Source organism: Oryctolagus cuniculus, chromosome 14 (genome assembly GCF_964237555.1).
Source record: "Oryctolagus cuniculus chromosome 14, mOryCun1.1, whole genome shotgun sequence".
Taxonomy (NCBI): Eukaryota; Metazoa; Chordata; class Mammalia; order Lagomorpha; family Leporidae; genus Oryctolagus; species Oryctolagus cuniculus.
The window spans coordinates 25,458,066-25,480,556 of record NC_091445.1 but is presented as its reverse complement, the minus strand read 5'-3'; the positions used below and the strand labels follow the sequence as shown (position 1 = coordinate 25,480,556).

General features: G+C 39.9%; 1 protein-coding gene across 6 annotated transcripts in view; it reads right to left on the bottom strand.

Moving 5' to 3' along the window:
- The window catches only part of PAM (peptidylglycine alpha-amidating monooxygenase), a 338,531-nt gene that overhangs the window by 24,973 nt on the left and 291,067 nt on the right, over window positions 1-22,491 (bottom strand). For all 6 annotated transcript variants that reach the window (XM_051853947.2, XM_051853946.2, XM_051853949.2 and 3 more), the window contains 3 exons: window positions 18,948-19,077; window positions 4,137-4,253; window positions 806-878 (listed from right to left, as the gene is read on the bottom strand). In XM_051853947.2, coding sequence (XP_051709907.1) covers window positions 806-878; window positions 4,137-4,253; window positions 18,948-19,077 — 320 coding nt within the window. The remainder of the gene's footprint in view (window positions 1-805; window positions 879-4,136; window positions 4,254-18,947; window positions 19,078-22,491) is intronic.

The following is a 22,491-nucleotide window of genomic DNA, read 5'->3' as shown; positions in this document are numbered from 1 at the left end:
TGGAGACTCTGTAACTCTTCTGTGATTGAAAAATAATTTCTCTGAAATAGGACCAAAATTTGAGTTTTTTATATACAAATATGTATTTACTAGAAACCTTGCCTCAATTTACAGAAGAATAAGGTTGTTAGGAAAGCAAATATACAACACAAGTGATATAACAGAAATAAAACATGGGGACAAAGGGGGTAAAAGCGAATCCAGAAAGCCAAGAAGGAGGCTTGCAGGACTCATGTAGTTGTCACAGCAAAGTTTCATGTGGCCCCTAAGCTTCCTGCCAGCCCAGGGGAGCTGAGGATTTACAGATTAGCATTCCCTAGTAGTGAAGGCCAAAAGCAAAATTTCAAAAGTGGACTTATGGGCTGCATGTGTGTCTCTCAAATTCGTTTGTGGACATCCTAACCTCCAAGCTGATGGTATCAGGAGGTAGAGCCTTTGGGAGGGGATTAGGTCCTTGGAGTACAGACCTCTTGAATGGGATTAGTGCCCCTGTGAGAAACAAAAAAGGACATGAGAGGGGTGAGGGTTTCCAAACGGTTGAGATGCCAGTTTTGATGCCCATGTCCCACACTGAAATACCTGGGTTCAATTCTAGACTCCAGATCTGCGAGAAACGAATTTTCTGTTGTTAATAAACCACCCAAGCCTTAGCACTTTGTTATAATGGCCTGAACTCAGACATGGCTGTTCCATTTTTTTTGTTGTAAATTCTCTGGGTCACAGAAACAAACTCAAATGGCTGCAGAGTACCTGGAAAGCTTAACCGTGCCAGCTTCTCTCTGAAAACTGCCAAATGGGAGATTACCTGATGCAGAGCCACGTCTGTGACCCAGTAATTTCCATCAGTATCTACACTCAGGCCATGTGGCAAGTAAAACCTGTAAAACAAAAACCATTGTCTTCATTATGTATTTATACTCAGAGCACACACAGAAGGATTTTTTTCTGATTTGTTGTTAAAAGCAGTATGAATTTATAAATTGATAAAAGTACACTTGTATGATTGCAGAAAAGTCCAAAATGAATTGGTAAATGAAAATATCTTTTATAACAGAAATCTCCCTGTGACAAATCTTAAGCAGTATTTAGTCATGTTAAAATTTAGTCATGTTAAAATTTAGTCATGTAAAAATCATAGATATTTATTATAAGTATGTTAGATTATATAATACAAATAATACCAATTTAAAAACAGGGTCTAAGATTGTACATATTATCATCTAAAAATACCTGTAAAACAAGTTGTCTAGTAATGTATTTGTATAGTTCTAATAAAATATAGTTTCAAAAAATATACCCCAAAGCAATATAATATTTTGTTAATATAAATGCTAAATATAGATGCCAAAGCTCTAAGAGTGCCCACTGTTCTGTGTAAAACACAAATAAAACAACTTTCAGCAAATGTGGGCTGTGATCCTCTAAGCAAAGTGAAGTTCTAAGCTGGACCATCATTAGAGAAAGTTAATCTAGCTAGCAAATCAATCTGAATGACCTAAGTAAGACAAACAGGAGCTCATACAGACGGCAGCCCCTTGGGCTTAAGGCACTTGCACAGAGTTAACAAACACAGGGACAATATAGTAAGGTGGTTTTTGTCCAGTGACACATGACAATCCATAAGCCTTATGTGTCCACTTCTAGCCTGACTATTGTGTGGGCACCAATTCTTTTTTTTCTTTTTTCCTGAGCCATCTGGAACATTCTGCCATTGACTAATTTACTGATCAACGTCCCTGTTTGGTGACTGAAAGAGAAGGTTATGATTTGCCTTCAACATGGATCCCCCAGTGATGGCCAGGTTGATTTGGTGGCAATTGTTTCACCTTCACCTTGATTTCTCTCCAGGATGCCTCTGCCTAGTGGAGGCAGGCTCACACACAGAGTGGCGTAGTTGGTCTTAGAATTAGGCTCCTGACTCAGCAGCTGAGAACTCTGTTTTTTAAAAAACCTTAAACCCCATTATTACCATCTAGCAGCTGCATTCAAAGTGGTGGATCCTTGCCTTTCAAAGAAACTAGCTGTCCCTATGCCTAAGCAGATGGAGGGGCTTCCTGAAGCAGCCAGGGACAACGGTCGAGGACATTTTGTGAGCAGGTGTCCCTTTCTTTCAATGACCATGAATATCAGCCAACTTTTTTTTTTTTTTTTTGCCTCTAAATGCCATCTAGGAATAAGACAAAATGATGAGGAGCTTTCAAAGTCAAATTATACACACCTGCTAAGGAAAACTAAAAGTGACATTTGTTTAGCCTTCACTCTTAGGTAGGAAGAGGGAAGCTTTTTTTCCTTAATATATGACTTTCCTGCTGAGGATTTTTTTTTTAATCATCAGACCTTGCTGCCCAGCAACTCACCTGATTAACTGTGTACATCAATGGCTCTCTCAAGCTTGAATTCCTGCTATAATCACCTGGAGCTTCATGTATTAGATCTACCCCAGCCTATATCTGAGTCTATTTTTTAAAACTTTATAATCTTAACTATTTATGGCATACCATATGATGTTACAATGCATCATACAACATGAAATGATTAAATCAAGCTAATTAATATGGCCTTCACCTCCAATACTTTCTTTTTGTGGTGAGAACATCTGAAATTTACTTGTATCAATTTTGAAATGAAATGGGAAAAGGACCTAAGGGCTGGTGCCCTGGCTCACTTGGTTAATCCTCTGCCTGCGGTGCTGGCATCCCATATGGGTGCTGGGTTCTAGTCCCGGTTGCTCCTCTTCCAGTCCAGCTCTCTGCTGTGGCCTGGGAGTGCAGTGGAGGATGGCCCAAGTGCTTGGGCCCTGCACCAGCATGGGAGACCAGGAAGAAGCACCTGGCCCCTGGCTTCAGATCGTCTCAGCGCCAGCCGTGATGGCCAATTGGGGAATGTACCAACAGAAGGAAGATCTTTCTCTCTGTCTCTCTCTCTCACTGTCTATAACTCTACCTGTCAAATAAATTTTAAAAAAGGACCTGAACAGACATTTCTCAAAAGAAGACAAGGGACCAACAGACAAAAGAAACCTAGTTTTTAGAAAAAACTTCCCATCGAGGTGGCATGTACCAATGCCATCTCACTAGTCCCAGTGATCAATTTCTGTTCACAATTGATCATAATGATAGGACTAAGAACCAAAGGGATCACATAAACAAGAATAGTGTCTGCAAATACTAGCTGATAGAATCAAAAAGGGAGAGAATGATCCAACATGGGAAGTGAGATACATAGCAGACCCATAGAATGGCAAATGTCCTAAACAGCACTCTGGCCTCAGAATCAGCCCTTAAGGCATGCAGATCTGGCTGAAATGCCCATGAGAGTATTTCAGGCATGGAAAGCCAAGACACTCTGGGGGAAAAAAAAAAACCTAAATGAAAGATCTCCACGAGTGAGATTCAAGTGGAAAGAATGGGTCATCAAAGAAGGAGGTACCTTCCTCTGAAGGGAGGAGAGAACTTCCACTTTGACCATGGCCTTGTCTAAATATGATCAGAGTGGGTGAACTCAGGGGGCTTCCATAGCCTTGGCAGCTCATGACAAGAGCCTAGGGTGATTACTGATGCCATAAACAAGAGTGTCAATTTGTTAAGTCAACAACAGGAGTCACTGTGCACTTACTCCTCATGTAGGATCTTTGTCCTTAGTGTGCTGTACATTGAGATCTAATGCTATAACTAGTACTCAAACAGTATTTTTCACTTTATGTTTCCGTGTAGGAGCAAACTGTTGAAATCTTTACTTAATGTATGCTAAACTGATCTTCTTTATATAAAGAGAATCGAAAATGAATCTTGATGTGAATGGAAGGGGAGACGGAGTGGATAAGGGGAGGGTTGCGGGTTGGAGGGACGTTATGGGGGGGAAGCCATTGTAATCCATAAGCTGTACTTTGGAAATTTATATTCATTAAATAAAAGTTAAAAAAAAAGAAAAAAAAAGAACAAACTTCCTAGGTGGTTGTAATATTAAGTCAAGCTTTAGAACCACTTACTGAGAAAATGAAAGATTGGCTGGCCCAGTAAGCATCTTGGGTTCTTAAAAGCAGCTATATAATATACACTCTTTCAAAACCCAATGGCACATTTTATACCCAATACATGTAGTACAAGCCCAATAGCAACATAAGTCATTCCACTTACAGATTTTTCCCACTAGAATGGAGTATTGCAGCATTATTTGGATCCACAACAAGAATAGTATCTTCTTCAATGGGTCCAAGTCCTCTTTGCTGGTAAACAAACTCGTTGTCAAAAGAGCTAAACAGAACAGAAAATAATCCAATCAGAAACACCAACAAATGAAATGAATAAAACAGAATGCTTATTGTCATGTACCCAATGTTAAATCCCTACACTGGGACAAAGTCCTTAGGAAGATGACCATTAAGACATGGAATACTACCGTCTGTGTAAAAATAAGAGAAAAATCAATGTAAATGGTGCTTATATGAACGGATTACCTATAGAGAGCATAGAAAACTCTTTGTATTTGGTGCTTCTAGAAAAGGAAATAGTGTAACTATGGTAAAGAGGTAAAGATTTTTATTTTGTACCCCTTAATACTTTCTGGATACCCATTTATACATTCACATGTGTCAATAAACCTTTACATATAAAAAAAAAAAAGTTCAATGAACCTGAGGAATGCAGAACACTCCTTGAGATTCTAAACACAGAACCAAAAGGGCTCGGGTGAGTTACACATCACTCTTGTGTGAAACTCCAAGTTTCACTCCTTTGGGTCACAGCACACCATTCACTACTCAGAGTAGGCAGTGGTGTAGTAGCACTGGCGATGTTGGGAAATGTGGCTGCAAAACTTCTCACCTGACTGTATATTCACAAGACACCCCCCACCCCCACCCCCACGGTTCATCAGAGTTTGGTCAAGAACTGCTAGAGTAGCTTAACTTAAAAAAAAAAAAAAAAAACAACTCTTCAAAGTATAAGAATTCAACAGCTATTTGCTTTCAAAAGAAAATGTAACATTTCTAAAAATATTTATCCTGTAAAAAATTATTCTGTGAATTTTTCGAATGTTTATTAGTTTATGGTCATCTGTTTGAAAGGCGGTGTGATAGGGATGAGGAAAGAGTTCTTCCAGTCAAGGATTCATTCCCCAAATGCCTGTAACAGCCTGGGCTGGGCCAGGCAGAAGCCAGGAGCCTCAAACACTGAGAACCTAAGTCCTTGAGCCATTGTCTGCGGCTCCTCAAAGTGTGCATTATCTGGAAACTGGATGGGAAGCAGAGGAGACGGGACTTGAACCAGCACTCAGATTTCGGTGCAAGCATCCCAAGTGGTGGCCTAACCAGCTGCATCACAACGTCCACCCAGAAAAAAAAAAAATTATTTCAACTTTGTAATAATCACAGGAAGAGCAATGATTAAAAGAATGTTTGTTATTGCACTTAAAACAGAATTTTCTGTCTAATCATATAAAAATACACTTAGAGACAAAATTTATCCATATAATAGCTTTTTTACTTTTTTTATTTTTATTTTTATTTTTGACAGGCAGAGTGGACAGTGAGAGAGAGAGACAGAGAGAAAGGTCTTCCTTTGCCGTTGGTTCACCCTCCAATGGCCGCCGCGGCCGGTGCACCATGCTGATCCGATGGCAGGAGCCAGGAGCCAGGTACTCATCCTGGTCTCCCATGGGGTGCAGGGCCCAAGCACCTGGGCCATCCTCCACTGCACTCCCTGGCCACAGCAGAGAGCTGGCCTGGAAGAGGGGCAACCATGACAGAATCCGGTGCCCCGACCGGGAGTAGAACCCAGTGTGCCGGCGCCGCAAGGCGGAGGATTAGCCTAGTAAGCCACGGCGCCGGCCTATAATAGCTTTTTTATAAGTACAGAACAGACGACTATGGATTAATTAGTTTAAAACGTAAATGAATATGCTATTTTTTACTCAGCAACTTCCAGGTTATTGTAAATTATTATGAAATATATATGTTCATATATATTAAATTTCTATGTAAATTTTTAGCAATACCTTTACTTAAATTGACAATTATCACAAACAGAAATATTTCAATTCTATTTGTGAAATTACAATAGTCCTTTCTCCACTAAGACCCTCAGTGGAAACCTAAAATACAGATAGTGCTAAACTCCATATATACTGTTTTTCCTATTTAAACATACTTGTGATAAAAGTTCAATTTATAAATTAGGCACAGAACGAGATTAACTGCAATAAGTAACAATCAAATCGAACAGTATGCTATATAAAAATGCCAGAATTTCTACTCTTGTGCTTTGGGGCCACTATTAAGTAAATAAGGGTTACCTGAACACAAACACGGAGATACCAACAGTTGATGTGAAAACTGAGACAGCTACTAAGTGGCTAACAGAAGGGTAGAGTATATGGTGTGGATACACTGGACAAAGGAATGAGTCACGCCCTGAGCAGGAATGAGATTTCATCTCACTATTCAGAATGACACACAACTTGGACATAAATTGTTGATTTCTTGAACTTTCTATGTAATATCTTTGGATTGCAGTTGAGCACAAGCAGCTATAGTCATGGGTAAACAGGGTGTTTTATGGGGCAAATGACAAAGATGAATCTTCCAATGTAAGATTATGTAAAGAGGTAAATATATGTAGCATCAAAAGACAAAAACTGTATCAGCACATAATTAAGCTCTATGTGTGTGTGTGTGTGCACGCCAGATGAAGTCACAACATGATCAAGGGATATTTTTGTAAAACAAAATTTTCCTTATAGTATCAAGCAAGTATGTGGGAAAAATATTAGTAGTTTTTAAGGTTCATTTTGTAAACAAAAGTCTGAATAACATTAAATATCTATTGAGATATATTTGTAACTTGGGAGTGTGACAGATTTTTCAAATATGTCATATATCCATTGATTAGTTCTTTCATATTTTTATGGGAATTATGTAGTGTCCCAGTAGTAGAAAAAAAATTTTAAATTACATTCTCTTGGCATTAAAACTATTCAGCTGAGCTTGACTGGTACAGTCTTTTGGGTATATTTTTCTTGAAAGATAACAATAAGTCCCTGAAGTAGTTCTTATTAATAATTAACTCAATTGAACACAAAATATTGATTCAGCTTTGTCAATTTAAACTTAAGTAGTAATTGTTTACATATGCTACTAATTCATGTGTAACCACAAAAGACCCAGAATAGCCAAAATGATCCCGAGGAAAAAAAAATCAAGCTGGATGCATCACAATATCTGATTTCAAAGCATACTACAAAGTTACAGTAATTAAAATACCACAGTACTGGAATAAACTGACTCACAGACCAATGGAACAGGATGGAGATCCCAGAATTAATCCACATACATACAGCAACTGATTTTTGACATAGGTGGCAAGCATATGCATTGAAGAAAGGATAGTCTTTTCAATAAATGGTACTGGCAAAATGGATTATAAACATGTAGAAAAATGAAATTAGATCCCTACCTCTTACCATATACAAAAATCAACTCAAGAGAGATCAAGGATCTCAATGTTAAGACTTGAAACTATGAAAATGTTTGCAGAAAGCATATGAGAAACACTTCCAGACATTCGTGTACACAATGCATTTTTGGATAAGACCCCTCAAATCACAGGCAGCAAAGCAAAACTAGACAAATGGGGCTTTATCAAACCCAGAAGTTTCTGAACAGCAAAGGAACTAATTAATTGAAGAGGTATCTGACAGAATGGGAGAAAATATTTGCAAGCTGCTTATCCAACAAAGAATTAATATCTAGAATATACCAGCAATGCAAAAAACTCAACAAAACCACCACTCCAGTTAAGAAATGGGCAAAGGACTTGAATAGACATTTCTCAAAATAAGAAATACAAATAACCAACAAATATATGAAAAAAAAATGCTTAGTATCAATAGCCATCAGGGAAGCACAAAACAAAAACTCCTGTCAGAGGGGCTCTTATCATCCATGAAATACCTCAATTTTTTTTCTAACTTGACTGTGACATTGGATAACAAAAGTTCAGCTCATCAAAGGCGTAGTATGCTGTAAGTTTCACATTCATGTGTAATAGGATGAAGTCTCTTCATTCATGTCTCTTTTAAAGTCTAAGCCTGGGGCCAGCACTGTGGTGTAGTGGGTAAAGCCATCGCCTTCAGTGTCGGCATCCCATACGGGTGCTGGTTTGAACCCTGGCTGCTCCACTTCTGTTCCAGCTCTCTGCTGTGGCCTGGGAAAGCATTAGAAAATGGCCCAAGTCCTTGGGCCCCTGCACCTGTGTGGGAGACCCGAGAGAAGCTCCTGGCTCCTGGCTCCTGGCTTCAGATCAGCTCAGCTGTGGCCATTGCGGACAACTGGAGAGTCAACTAGCAGATGGAAGACCTTTTTCTCTCTCTCTGCCTCTCCTTCTCTCTCCGTGTAACTCTTTCAAATAAATAAATAAATAAATAAATCTTTAAAAAAATAAAATAAAGTCTAAGCCTTCCTCATTACAAAGAAACCTAATAGTGCTTTGTAAAGGCACAATGGCAATTCATATAATGTGAAAATTAGGTTTCCTCTGACTATTAAAAGTAAAATTTTTTTTCTTTTTCCTTTTAAATGGAAATTTTAATTGACATAATTACAGATTTGCATGCTCATATAAGAAATCATACAGAAATATTCTGTATACACTTTATCCAATTTCCTCTAATGGTAATATTTTACAAAATTATATATATCACAACTAAGATTTGATGATTTGATAATGGTAAAATACCCTGATTATATTTAGATTGCTCCTTTCCCTTTAAAAATATTTGAGAGGTAGACACACACACACACACACACACAGGAACTGATAGAAAGTTCCCATCCATGAGTTCACTCTTCAAATGCCTGCAATGGACAAAGCTAGCCAGGCTGAAACCAAGAGCTGGGAATTTAATCCAGGAATCCAACTGGCAGGGACCCAACTACTTGAGCCATTACCTGCTGCCTCCCAGGATGCACATTAGCAGGAAGCTAGAAACAGGAACGGAGCCAGGACTCAAACCCAGGTGCTCATACGGGATGGCCTCCTAACCAGAGGCTTACCTGCTGTGCCAAATGCCTGTCCCACTTCCCTTTTTTATTTCCAAGAATTTTCACTTATTCTTACAGCTATTTGCTTGGGCGTGGAATAGATTAGTACACAACTATTCCGCTCCACCCTTACAAGGTACCAAGTCTTCCTAATTCTCGTCGAGTGCTGTCATGACTCATCATCAACAGCTCAGAATGGTGACAAGCCAATGGCCTTTGATCACAATAACGGAGCAGATCAGATCTCAGCACACCTGTTTCTGCAACTGTTCTCTGCAGAACAAGAAACCGAGGGCTGGCATCTTTACCTCCACGTGGTTTCTGCAAGAATGGGCTGCAGTAACTATACCACTGTCCCTTTGCTTTGTCCTGCCATCTACTTAATTATTTACCATCAGTTCAAAATCTCTGATCATACTATGTTAGGAAAAAATATTCCTACAACTTATTGATAGGGAGAAATAGAGATTTTCTTCTCCCAGGAACATACATTGAACTCCTGTAACTTATAGCATTTCTTATTGCTCAAATCTTTCAAAATGTAAATTCTAGCTTAAATTACTCACTTCAACTATGTAAGTTCAGAGTCACAGACTTGAAATGTTGGCCTCAGTTTCTAAGGGAAAAAAAAGGTGTATTAAGAAAGAAAGAGAAATGTTCCAGGCCCACAGTTCTTGTGCCAGTCATGTCACATGAAAATGTTGCAACTGAGGAACAAGTTAAGTAAAAACTGTCCTTTACCACCGATACATTTCTGCAATGTCCACTGCAGAAAAAAAAAAATGACAAGTCACTGATACTTGGCCATCACAAACACAATTTGTGTGTGGACACCCAGCCTCATAACCTACAAATGTCAAGTTTCACGTGGTGGTCACAGTAAAATTAACTGATTTGAAGATTATCCCCTTTTATTTCATTATCCACTTTTTGGTGTTGCAATAGTAAATTGGGAAAGACCAAAGAAAGGAACTGAAAGAAAAATGAGTAACAAAACCAAATGATACAGAAGAAACGAATTAAAAGTTGGAAGCCTAGAAAATGTCAGTTCTTATTATCAAAGTACCTTTCCTGGTATGTAATTACAATGGAACAATTAATCATATGGGAGTTTTATTTGCTACAAATCACACTCAGATGGCATTCTAGGTTCTTCTTAAGACGACCCATTTTTCTAGAGCTTTATGACTATTATACTTATTAATATTTACACTTCTCCGGTATCCATGAAGAATCTCAGTGACTAGGCAAGTTACGGAATTTACTGATTAGGGAATTTGTTTATTTAATCACCATCCCTCAAGACAAAGAAAAACGGAACACAAAGGAAACAAAACATCGTAAAAAAAAAAATCAAAGAGAAGACACTCATATTAACACCATCCAAGTGTATTAATTTACTTTAGTAACATAAATAACAAGAAAAATCCAGAATTCTTAGGAAGAATAGAGATTGAAAGGAATTAACTGCAACACAGCAGGCCTGATCACTTCACTTAGTATTGGGATATACTTTCACAGATGTCTGTTTAAACTGGCAGTGTCAAGGGACATGGATTCCCTATTCCCATTCTTAATTTTTACAATAGGAGATGGAGGAGGAAGAAGGGTAGGAGCATGGGCAGGAGGGAGGGTGGGGTGGAAAGTATCACTATGTTCCTAAATCTGGATACAGGAAACACATGAAATGTGTGTATCTTAAATAAAATTTTAAAAAGGGGACATGAATCACTCCATGGATTGGTTGGTCCCAATCCTTGCCCTCTGGGCTGCTGGGGCCTCATGGAACGAACAGCTGGTTCCTGGTACTCCATGGGCAAATCAGAAAAGAAATTGGCATTTTTTCCCTTAAATCAGAAAATCACACAAACACACACACACACACAACCTGCCAAATAAAGTCATTTATAAACTCTCTTCTAATTCAAAGCAAGGTAACCCTTGAATAATTCACAAATGGATGTCAGGTTAGAGAGCTGGATACACCGTTGCTATAGCAAACTGCTTATTTCATGTTCTAAAGTAGTCACCCTGCATTATATGCTGCAGCAAGGTCTTTATTTCAAACACATTTAACTTTTTACGGGGATCTAATAATACCCTGCACATTTCACACAGTGCCTGGAGCGCTGATGATTTCTGTTTGCTTCTCTGAAAATGCATTCAACTGAAAAGACAGAACTGCAGTCAATGGGCTGGAATTCATCAGTTCTTTATTTGAGCAGTGTGAACTCCCCATTAATGATCTCGCACATTAGCAGCTAATCAAACAGTTTAGATAAAGCTGAGAAGAAATACTTTTCTACAGTCATACAGAAAAAGAGCTGGAGTAAGGAGAAAATAAACATTTCTGTGCCATCAATCAAAATTAAGAGAATGAAAATAAATAATAGCAACTGAAGAAAGAAGTGAAATATAACATTGTAATTATATAAATTAAGAAGCCAGAGAAAGAACCCTAGTTTTTCAAGTGAGAAAATATGTGGAAAGTATCTACCTCAGTGTTAGGAAAGCAAAATATACAAAGGCCAAAGACTCTAAAAGGAATATAATATATATTATAATGTAAAATATATAATATAAATTTTATGTCATAATTTATATATATATATATAACATTGACAACACTAACTTTTGAATATATCCACATTGTAAAAAGTCTCCATGAGAAGAAAAAGAAATATATACATGATTATTTGGTCTACTGATGGGCTGGAACTAGAGACACCCCAAATAGTGAAGAAAAGGTTAAAGGCCTGGGAGTGCAGTGGAGGATGGCCCAAGTCCTTGGGCCCTGCACCTGCATGGGAGACCAGGAGAAGCACCTGGCTCCTGGCTTCGGATCAGTGTGGTGTGCCGGCCACAGCGGCCATTAGAGGGTGAACCAACAGTAAAGGATCTTTCTCTCTCTCTCTCACTGTCCACTCTGCCTGTCAAAAAAAAAGATCTCCGTGACAGGTGACCTAGCCTCTCCGTTCTGCTCAGTCAGGTAAGGCCACAAAGCACAGGTTGCTTAACTAAGTGCATCTTGTTACTCAACAACAAGCTGGTTTATTAAAGCCCTCGTTTTTTTGTGTGTGTAGCACCTCGTTAACATCTTCTGTAAGGCTGGATGAGTGGTGACACATTCTTTCAATTTCTGTTTGTTGTGGAAGGTCTTTATTTCACCTTCATTCATAAATGAGGGTTTTGCAGGGTACAGTTTTTTCTTTTAAGAACTGGACTATATCTCGCCATTCCCTTCTAGCCTGTAGGGTTTCTGATGAAAAGTCAGCTATGAGTCTAATTGGAGATCCTCTGAAAGTGATCTGGCTTTTCTCTCATGCATATTTTATGATCTTTTCTTTATGTTTTACCCTGGGGAGTTTGGCTACAATGTTTCGTGGTGAAGATCTTTTCTGGTCATGTCTATTGGGAGTTCTATGTGCTTTCCCTACTTGGACATCCCTTGCTTTCTCCAAATTGGGGAACTTTTCTGTGATTATTTCACTAAATAGGTCCTCTAGTCCATTCTCTCTTTCCATACCTTCAGGAACTACTAAGACCCATATGTTGGGTCGTTTGATAGTATCCCATATATCTCCAACACTGATTTTAAGTTTTCATTTTCTTCTTCTTCTTCTTCTTCTTTTTTTTTTTTTTTGGTCTGACTGTAAGGTCAAGCCCTCATATTTTTAGTCATGGGAACTCAGATGGAGTTCAAATGTCCTGACACAAGTCTTAAGGCTAGGAAATGATAACAAAGACTCAATTGTAGGTCTTCTGGAAACTGACCTTCCTAGACTGGAGAACCTCCCTGCCCATTATCAAATTCAATGTGAAAATGTAGACAAGATGGAAGAATGGTTAGCCAACTGAGAAGAACTGGAGAAAGAGACATAAAAATGTAAGAAAATAGCTCAAGCAAAGTGTGAAACACAATATGTGACAGCAGGGTGGAATACTTGAACATTATTGTTTTCTTTCAGGTACGAAGGCACAAGGGATGGCTCAGTCACTCTGAGTTCTGTTCTCCAGGCCCGAATAAACACAAGAGATGAAGGAGATCACAGACACAGAAGCAGAACTCCCAGGACATGTCTTAACTAAGGCGCTCGAAAACTAGGGAGGCAAATCTTGAGATGATTTTTTTTTTCCTACAAATTAGGAAGCAGATAGATTTGTGGAACAATGAATCTTGGTAAAATTCCAAACACATTGACAAAGGGGTGATTTGTGATTTAGTTGGGGAGTAGGGGATGGAGAGAAATTTCCAGAAAACCACTTAAGTTTTATTTGAACAAAATTTGCAAAATCAACCATTCAACTACTGAAATTTTATGAACAACACTTATGAAGATTTAAAAGACATGCGTATCAAACAGACATATGCAAGGCTCGGAGAGTCAGTTCACTCTCCCGTTAATTAAGATTAAATTAATGTCTAAAAATTGAAACAATGCTGAATCTAATGAAGTGAAACATAAATGGAATAAAGGTTTAAATTCAATATTGTAAAACACTGCACAGTTAACCTGTAGTTAACTTTCTGATAAAAGTTTCAACACAATTTAATGAAATATATTTAGAAATCCTAGATTACAAATTCAACATGAGGCAGCATGGTGACATAACTGAGAAAATACAGTGAGAACCATCCTTTTATACTAACAGATATCTAGAACATACATCAAGGAAAATCATTGCATCATTGATCAGATAATATATGAGGTATTACCCCTACTTGTAGACCGATCACTTTAAAGGGCTTTCAGGACAAAGTAATGTCAGGAATCATGAAGATTGGTTGATGGCCTGAGGGATATTTAGTTTGCAGAAGATAAGTCTTTCTTTAAATATGCAAATAACTGACATGGATAAATGGGAGTAAATTCATCCTGTATTATTTTGTCATCAGGGTGGATTTACAGGATTCAGATTTGAATTTAACACAATGAACTTTATAACTGGATAGCATGTCTCACATCTAGGGAACATCCTAGCTTTGAAAAAGTTTGAGCCCTAGACAACCACTGAGGGTGTGGCAAAAGAGACACGTGCCCTTGGTGGGAGGCTGGTTCTCTGGGGGGCATTTTCTGTTTTGGGTACCCAGGGTGTATCATCCCATCCTGTGCTAATGAAACCTCAGTTTTCTGCAGCTGGCCCAACATCCTGAGCTCCACTCTCAGCCCATTTGCTTCAGCTGGTGTTGACTACTTGCACAGTCCAGGGACAGAAAAGACCTAAGCTAAGCTTAAGGGTGCATCTCATTCCTGTGCCCACAATAGCTGATTGAAAGATAGAGGAGAAATGACCTCTGTTAGACCAAGGAATGCTACGAAGACTCCATTTATAAGGGTTTTCTGTTGACCTATCAGGAATGTGCACTACCTCTTCTGTGAGATCAGTATAATATGATTCTAAAGCTGCAAAAGAGGAAGGAAGAACAGCATTGATCGGGGTCTGGAAATAGAGGCGGCCACGAGAAAATGAGTTGAGGGGCAGTTTTGTGACACAGGGGGTAAAGCCACAGCCTGCAGCAGCTCACATCCCATATGGATGCTGGTTCAAGTCCTGGCTGCTCCACTTCCGATCCAGCTGTCTGCTAGCGTGCCTGGGAGAGTAGTGGAGGATGGCCCAACTGCTTGTGTCCCTGTACCCATGTGGGAGACATGGAAAAAGCTCCTGCCTTCAGCCTGGCTCATCCCCAGTCATTGTGGCCATTTCAGGAGTAAACCAGCTGATGGAAGATCTCTCTCTCCCTCTCTGTTAGTCTCTCTGTCGCTGTAAGTCTACCTTTCAAATACACAAATAAATAAATATATTTTTTTAAAGAGTTGAAAAATGGTTCCTGGGCATGGAGCTTGGGCTACCCATCACCTGAGGTTTTCATTACACACACCAATACATTTCCTCTTTTCCTAAGATAGCTTGTGTTGGGTTTTGTCTATTACTAGGAAAAAAAAAATTGAAATAATACAAGTTCCAAAGTCCCTTCTAACTCCATATGAAGAAATGATGATGGACATAAAGCATACAATTTTTTTTTTTTGACAGGCAGAGTTAGACAGTGAGAGAGAGAGAGACAGAGAGAAAGATCTTTTTTCCATTGGTTCACCCCACAAGTGGCCACTAAGGCCGGAGCATTGCGGCTGGCGCGCTGCACCGATCCGAAGCCAGGGACCAGGTGCTTCCTCCTGGTCTCCCATGTGGGTGCAGGGCCCAAGCGCTTGGGCCATCCTCTACTGCCTTCCCGGGCCACAGCAGAGAGCTGGACTGGAAGAGGAGCAACCGCGACAGAATCCGGTGCCCCGACCAGGACCAGAACCTGGTGTGCTGGCGGCGCAGGCGGAGGATTAGCCTAATGAGCCGCAGCGTTGGCCAAAATCATACAACTTTTAACAGCTAACAATTAGGAGCCAGATTCATCATTTAATTAAGTGAGTACGGGATGTGAATCCCACATGGAACAACCCAGTCTTGCTGAGATACTTGAAAGAGGCCAAGAAGCAAGGCTTTGGCTTTGACAGGTTTAAGACAGAGACCCAGGAACAGCTGTTACTGAGGCTGGAGCTACGGAGTGCCTACTGGGAGGTATTTGAAGTTTAAGGCACTCTGGCTGCCATGGTGCTCTAACATTAGGGTAGACAAGAGGCTTTTTAAAGCTTCATGACTTCTTGCTGTGACACACACGTCCTATGGCTAGAAGAGCTTCTTAAAGTAGCCATATTGAAATAAGGGGCAGATGGATGGAAAAGGAAATCGGGCTGAGAACGGGAGTACCCATCTATCAGGAGGTTCATGATACACAGCATGGTTAAGTGGGAGAGTAAGGGCAGGCAGGGGTATTGAGCACAAATGAAGAGTAACAGTACTCACAGACAGCTGGTGCAATGGCATCAATAGAATTTTGGATACTAAATGTTAATTAGGGGTTATTATCAACCCCATTCACTCTCAAATACTTAAGGGATGACCACTTCCCAAGAACTAAGGAGTACAGAATGCTAACAGTTGACTAGGAGCATGCTTGCCTTATAAAGCCTACAATTTTGTGGATGTCAGACATCAGAATGGAAAAGATTCCAAGGAAGATTATTACAAAATTTCTCACCGTTTTTCTAAACAGTGGTAGTACCAAGAATGCAGTATCTACTTATTCTTTAATTTCCATTTTGTATCACAGTCACATCATAAATTCTACAGGAAGGTGTTTTTTCTTTGTACAATCCTTAGGGTTTTAATGAGGGAGATGAAACACTATGTACTTTGTTTAATTTATATAATGTGGCCTATATATGTAGGAAGGATGGTCAGGCATGACCATTCAGAAAACAGAGCCAAATCTAATTTGCTCTTCGAACAAATTTGAGTCTATTTTCCCAAAGAAATAACCAACAGGATGATCCATTTCTCTTTGGTAGCAAGAAAGCTGGGGTCTGAGCAGCAGGAGAGAATTTCCTCACAGCCACAGACTGGAGAGGCTGCAAGGGACCAACCGGCAACTCCAGAAAGGGGGGAGGAAAGAGAGATCAGTGTTTACATCTGAAAGATGAAGGTGAGGAGAAAGAAGAAACAGAGTCTGCGAGGACAACCAGCGGTGCTCCTTTGTGATGCTGTTTATCAGGGCGAACACTGCAGGGTTTTGGCACTGAGTCTGGAATCTACTTCCACAGCAATTGTTCTCGTGCGGCTCCTGTGTCCCCTCCTACCCTGATGTGGCCACGCTGACCCCCTTTACGAACTATCCCAGACTGCTGTTTGTTTGGAAGGAAAAACCATGGGAAAATGGAAAGCTGGACCTGGTCCAGTTTAGCTTCAGCCAGCTGAAACAGCATCAGTGGGAGAAAATGAGGCAATCATTTTCTCATCTGCTAAAATGTAGCTAGAAATCCATGCAGAAAATGTAACAATATTCATTAAAATGAAGAATATGCTGCAATGAGTAGCAACACTTTGCTCTTAAAAGCACTTGTTAAAATACCATTAGATGTTCAATAATGGCTAGGACGATGTAACAGAGACCTACGAATGGGAAAGCTGAGTTCCACTGTTTGCTCTTGGAAGTGATCTCTTTGTCAGGTTCCATTTTAAAGAGTGACAACTGGAAAGGATAATTAAGCAGAAACAAAGATACCAATCTATTTTGAAACAGAATTCCATCTTCAACGACACATAAACTCTATATATGTATAAATGACACCCATTTAATCACCATCTCTGAAAAGGGAGGAAAAGCAATTGAGCTGTACATGTAGATGCTCAATTTCCCAAATGTGACCCTGTTGTCATAGAGTTAAGATGGGACTGACTAGACTAACATATTTTTAAAACTTACCTTCATATGTAAGTCTGCAATGAAAATTATAGGTGGATGCTCATTACTGAACATAGCTGGATCAATCTGTGAACTTGTGGAGTAAGCTTTTACAGATGCAACCACGGCACGTGTATGCAAGTCTACTGAAGGCAGTCCCCAAAGTGGTTAAGTGGCAGCTCTGGAGTGAGATGGGAAGGAACTAGAGTCTGCTTGCCTGGCCGCTTGCTAACTGTGAGACTTTGGGTCAAACATGAGGCACCTCAGAAAGTTCCTGGAGAATGGAATTTAAAAGTACGTTCATTTTGATGCAAAAAAATCTGAATTTTGGGTCTTCAAAACGTTCATAGAAAATGTGTATTGTGGAAAACCATGCACGGGTTAAATTTTTTTTGTACCTAAATAAACATATCTTTTGATTCCATTTTTTGCCATGAACTTTTTGAAGTCCCCTAGTATTCAGTTTCTTTTGGTCTCCTCATCTGTAAAAGGTGAATGATGAGGGTGATAACAGTGCTGTGTTGTGAGGTCATTTATGTACACATCAGAACATGCTAGACCCAAAGACCACATTCAATAAATATTGGATTTTTTAAAAAACTAAAAGTCCCTCAAAGAAGGTAGCAGAAGCTGGAATGAGAGGTTAGAAAGGGAAACTCGGAGGAGAAAACAGAGGTACTAGACAGTCCTATGTTATTCTTTAGACTTTAGTCTTTGATGCTCATGAAAAGAGCAACTGTGGATAATAAAATTAGCCGACATTAAAATGTGAAGGTCAAGAAATGATTGCTGCATACTTGGTAGCTAAGCTATTCCAATCACAATGTCCAGAACGCTATGTTATTACTACCCTGGAGAAGTCTGATGGAGAGCGAGAGCCTTCAATATTATTCCCAGTAGGAAGTGAGGGTAGTTTCAAAAGGAGGAGGGAACAACAAGGTAAAGAAACAGCATCACAGGTGGTTACAGCCATCATTCCAGAAAGTAGCAGATGAGATGACCTGGTCATGAAATCATAGGACTTCCTGTCTGCTACTTAGCAGAATCAGACATTAAAAGTACGTATGAAAAAAAAGGTATGTTCTGCTCATAAAAATCATGGTCAGAAATATGTAGGACAACATGGAAACAGAAAGTCTCTATGTAATCATAATTCCTGCAAGGAAGAATGAGAGAAGGGAATATTAAAGGTATATTACAATAGAATTAGAGTTAGCACCACTCTGTGTATCACTAATTCTCAGGGACTCCATGAAGTCCCTGAATGGCTGCAAACATTCACAGAAAGACAGCCATCCAATTTCTACTGCTTCTCAATGGATGTTTCTAACACTCCTAGTACAGTTTTTTTTTTTTTCCAAAAGGAAAAAAAGGGTAACACTTTCCTAACCATCATTCCTTAGTTTCCCTACTATTATTCTTTAGTTTAATGAAATGTGATATACACTATGAGGATAGTGTGGAAATATGGGATTAAAAGGTACATTTATTTTGGAGCAAAAACTTTTTGAAATTCACACACTCCTGTCATGATATGTTTTCCATGAGCTTTTGGAAGACTCCCTTATATTTTTATTTTCATTTATACTTTGGAGGAAAAAAAAAATCACTTACTTTCCATCCCAGACATGGTCCCCTCTGTGGAAAATCACCAGGTTATTCATAAGGTCCAAAGCCACCCCAGAAACCTGGCCGGGCAGCAAGTATACTCCAGGCCAGTCCAGGGCTTCTTCCATATGGAAATCTACAAGATAAACGCACACAGTGAGTGCGATGAAGAGAGCTAGTAACACCTCATGAAGATTCATACTGGCTATAAAAGCTCATGCAGTTACGTCACTGGATGCAAAGAAATTTCAAAAGGAAAATCAAGCCGCGCTCTACATAAAGTGTATTACATGCACATGCCAAGTAGCTTCCTGTGCTATGGATAAGATAAGCAACCATGAACCTGTCTTGGTACTGTCTGCTCTATTTTGTTGTTGATAAGATGCCTATCAAACCAGTGAACCCACAACACCTTAAAGAGATGGCTGAGACTGCTTTCTTTGTGACAAGATCCATGGCTTAAATTAATGTCTTTGGAAACTATGGCAACATAGATGGCATCATTTTACTACAAAGCCTTTAAATGGTGTAAATAAACAACAGAATGGGCAATAAGCTTACCACCTTATACCTCTCACTCTTTATCTATCAGCTATCATCTATCCATCTCCTGAGTAAATTCTGAATGTTCAATATGTAACAGTCTGCCTCATAATAAACCCTTCATTGATTATCCCTTGTATGACGAACTTTGTAAGACACCAATCTCATATTTTCCTAGTTTCAGGAAGAATGGGACACTGTCTTTTAGTGTTTATATTTCATTGTTTCCCATCACAAGAAAAAGGAAAAAAATGACAGAAATCCTGTGGCTTAATGTTGTGCAAAGGACTCTCATTTCAGATCAGAATACACTTATCCTCAGAGAATACTTGGATTCACTTGTGTTAATTCCTTTCATAGACATGCCCAGGAATAGGCGCAACGTATGGGGTATTGTAGTAATTGAGGATGAGCAGTTATGAGGAAAGCTGTGAAAGCCCTGGTATTAGCATCACTTTTTTTCCCCCTCAAATACTTCAATTGATGCCTGAGAAGAAGAAAGGCAGCAATTCGAATATCATTCCTTCCTCCCACCCTCTGGAGGACGCAGCAATCCGTAGGGAAATCCTCAAAGACAGGCTTTAAGGACTGGTAGAAGAAAGGAAGGCCCAGAGGTCACACGATCAACTCCTGAGAACTTGAGAGGATGCTGGTGTGAGAATAAGCACTTTAAAGTCATTCGCTTAAAGAGGTACCCTTTTTACTCAAAAAATTTTTATCTTCAACAAAAATTAACTGCACAACACAATCAGTAGGATGCTACATCAGTTCTGCCAACAACCTTTGCTGAAGCATCTTCAACAAATACACCTCAGGTGTATTCTTTATGTGAGGCACTAGGCTAGCTGCTGGCAACACAAAGAAATACACCGTGGGTTTTGGTCTTAATGAACAAAGGGATATAATAAGGGCACCAAAGGATAGGGACATTCTACATAAAATGAGAGAACACAGAAGCCAAATGCTTCGGACATCAAGTACAGCAGGAACACAGAAGCGGGACCCTAATCCTTCCCGGAGTTTGGGCTGAACTGAGGGGGGTTTAGGCATCCTCAGGGCTCTTGGAGCAAACATGTGTCTTTCCATTTAAGGTAAGGGAGTGCTCAATGAACGTAAAAGTGGGCAGAGAATAATTCAGCCAGAAAGAACAAAAGCAAGGATGTTTGTAACTGCAGAATGTGTTTTGACATCTTCAGGTAATCTGGCAAGGATCCTTTGCAAGTCAGATGGTGGTGGCAATGATGCAGCTCAGATGGTGAATTTCTGACCCCTCCTCCCCAGGCTCATGTGTTAAAGGCTTGGTCCCCAAAGTCTTAGTTTGTGCTAAAGATAAAAATATGTTAATGGCACTAAGAGGGCAGAAACTTAATCCAGTTATGAGGTTCAAAGTTGGTGAACAGATTGGACAGGATCGTTAGCATGGAGCCGCCATGATACTTGGTGCTACCTCATCACCAAATGCCAATCGGATGGGGCCTGCTTGATCGTGGACTTGGAACTTTCAAAACTGTGAGCTAAACAAACCATTTTTCTTTATAAAGTCAGTTGCCTCTGGTATTTCCTTATAGTAATGCTAAGCCAACGAATACATGTGGGCATGGGGACCTGATGAATTGACCTTAATCTGCTTCAAATTCTGCCTGGAAACTGTTTTGTACTGGGCACCACACAAAGGAGTCTGGATTTAACAATGAGATGTAGTTTGTAGCTGTGGTGTCTTGACCTCTACTACAATTAATTTTGAGGCATGCTGCAATTACTTTATTCATAGCAGTAAAGCGCAGAGGTGAAGGATAATTTACTTTTGAAATATACAGACCACATGGGAATGCCATCCTCACTCTTGTGCACTGGGATAGGCCTTCCTGAGCTGGGGAGAAGCTTGGCGGGCACAGCTGTGGCTAGCAAGCCTGAGTCTGCAAATAGGCCTGGGCACAGCAGTGGAGAGGACTGGAGCTGCTCAGGTGAATAGCATCCATCATCCATCAAGCTGGCTTGTCAAAATAGGGAGGAAAAGGCTGCAAATCGCTGCTATTGGCAACTGGGAGTCTGAAGGTTTTTAAGCATGGGCAGCATTATTAAAACGGTGTTTTTGAAAGCAAATCTGGAAATAGGGCATGAGCATCATTGTCAGACATGCCTGGATAGATCAACAGACAGATAGATCATTCCCCAAGGAAAAGATTCTAAATATCTGCTTGAATCTCAGGCTGTACTTCATTCATTCTCTTCTTGGTTAGGGCTTGTCCATTCAGTTTTCATCATTGTAAGCTCCTTCACCAGGTCCTGAGACTACTGGATGGGCTCCAAGGGAATCAAAAAACTCATGACAGTGCAGACATTTAATTGCTTTCATCAGATTCTCAGAGCCCGGAACCACCACATGGAGGCAGAATTCTATCAGGGCATGGAATACATCTTACTGTTTTCTCACTGCATCCCACACAGGGCCTGGCCTGTTGTTATGGCCTAAAAAATGCACTAAACTGTACTCCATGGTCCAGTCTCTTACTTCTTATGTTGTCAACTAGCATTGAGACACATTTATAATATTCTCATTCATTAGTGCTAAGTCTGTTGACACCTTCTACACTACTGAAGACAATGTGAAGATACTTAATAAAATGCTAATTGGTGGGGTTGGCACTGGGGCAGTGCTGCAGTGCTGGCATCCCATATGGGGTGCCAGTTCGAGACCCGGCTGCTCCACTTCCCATCCAGCTCTCTGTTATGGCCTGGGAAAGCAGTAGAAGATGGCCCAAGTCCTTGGGCCCCTGTACCCACATGGGAGACCCAGAAGAGGCTCCTGACTCCTGGCTCCTGGCTTCAGATCGGCACAGCTCCCACCACTGAGGCCAATTGGGGAGTAAACCAGCAGATGGAAGACCTCTCTCCCTCTTTCTGTGCCTCCCCTTCTCTCTCTGTGTAACTCTTTCAAATAAATAAATAAATCTTAAAAAAATGCTAAATGGCTAATGACTCTCATTAAATACAATAAATACATATC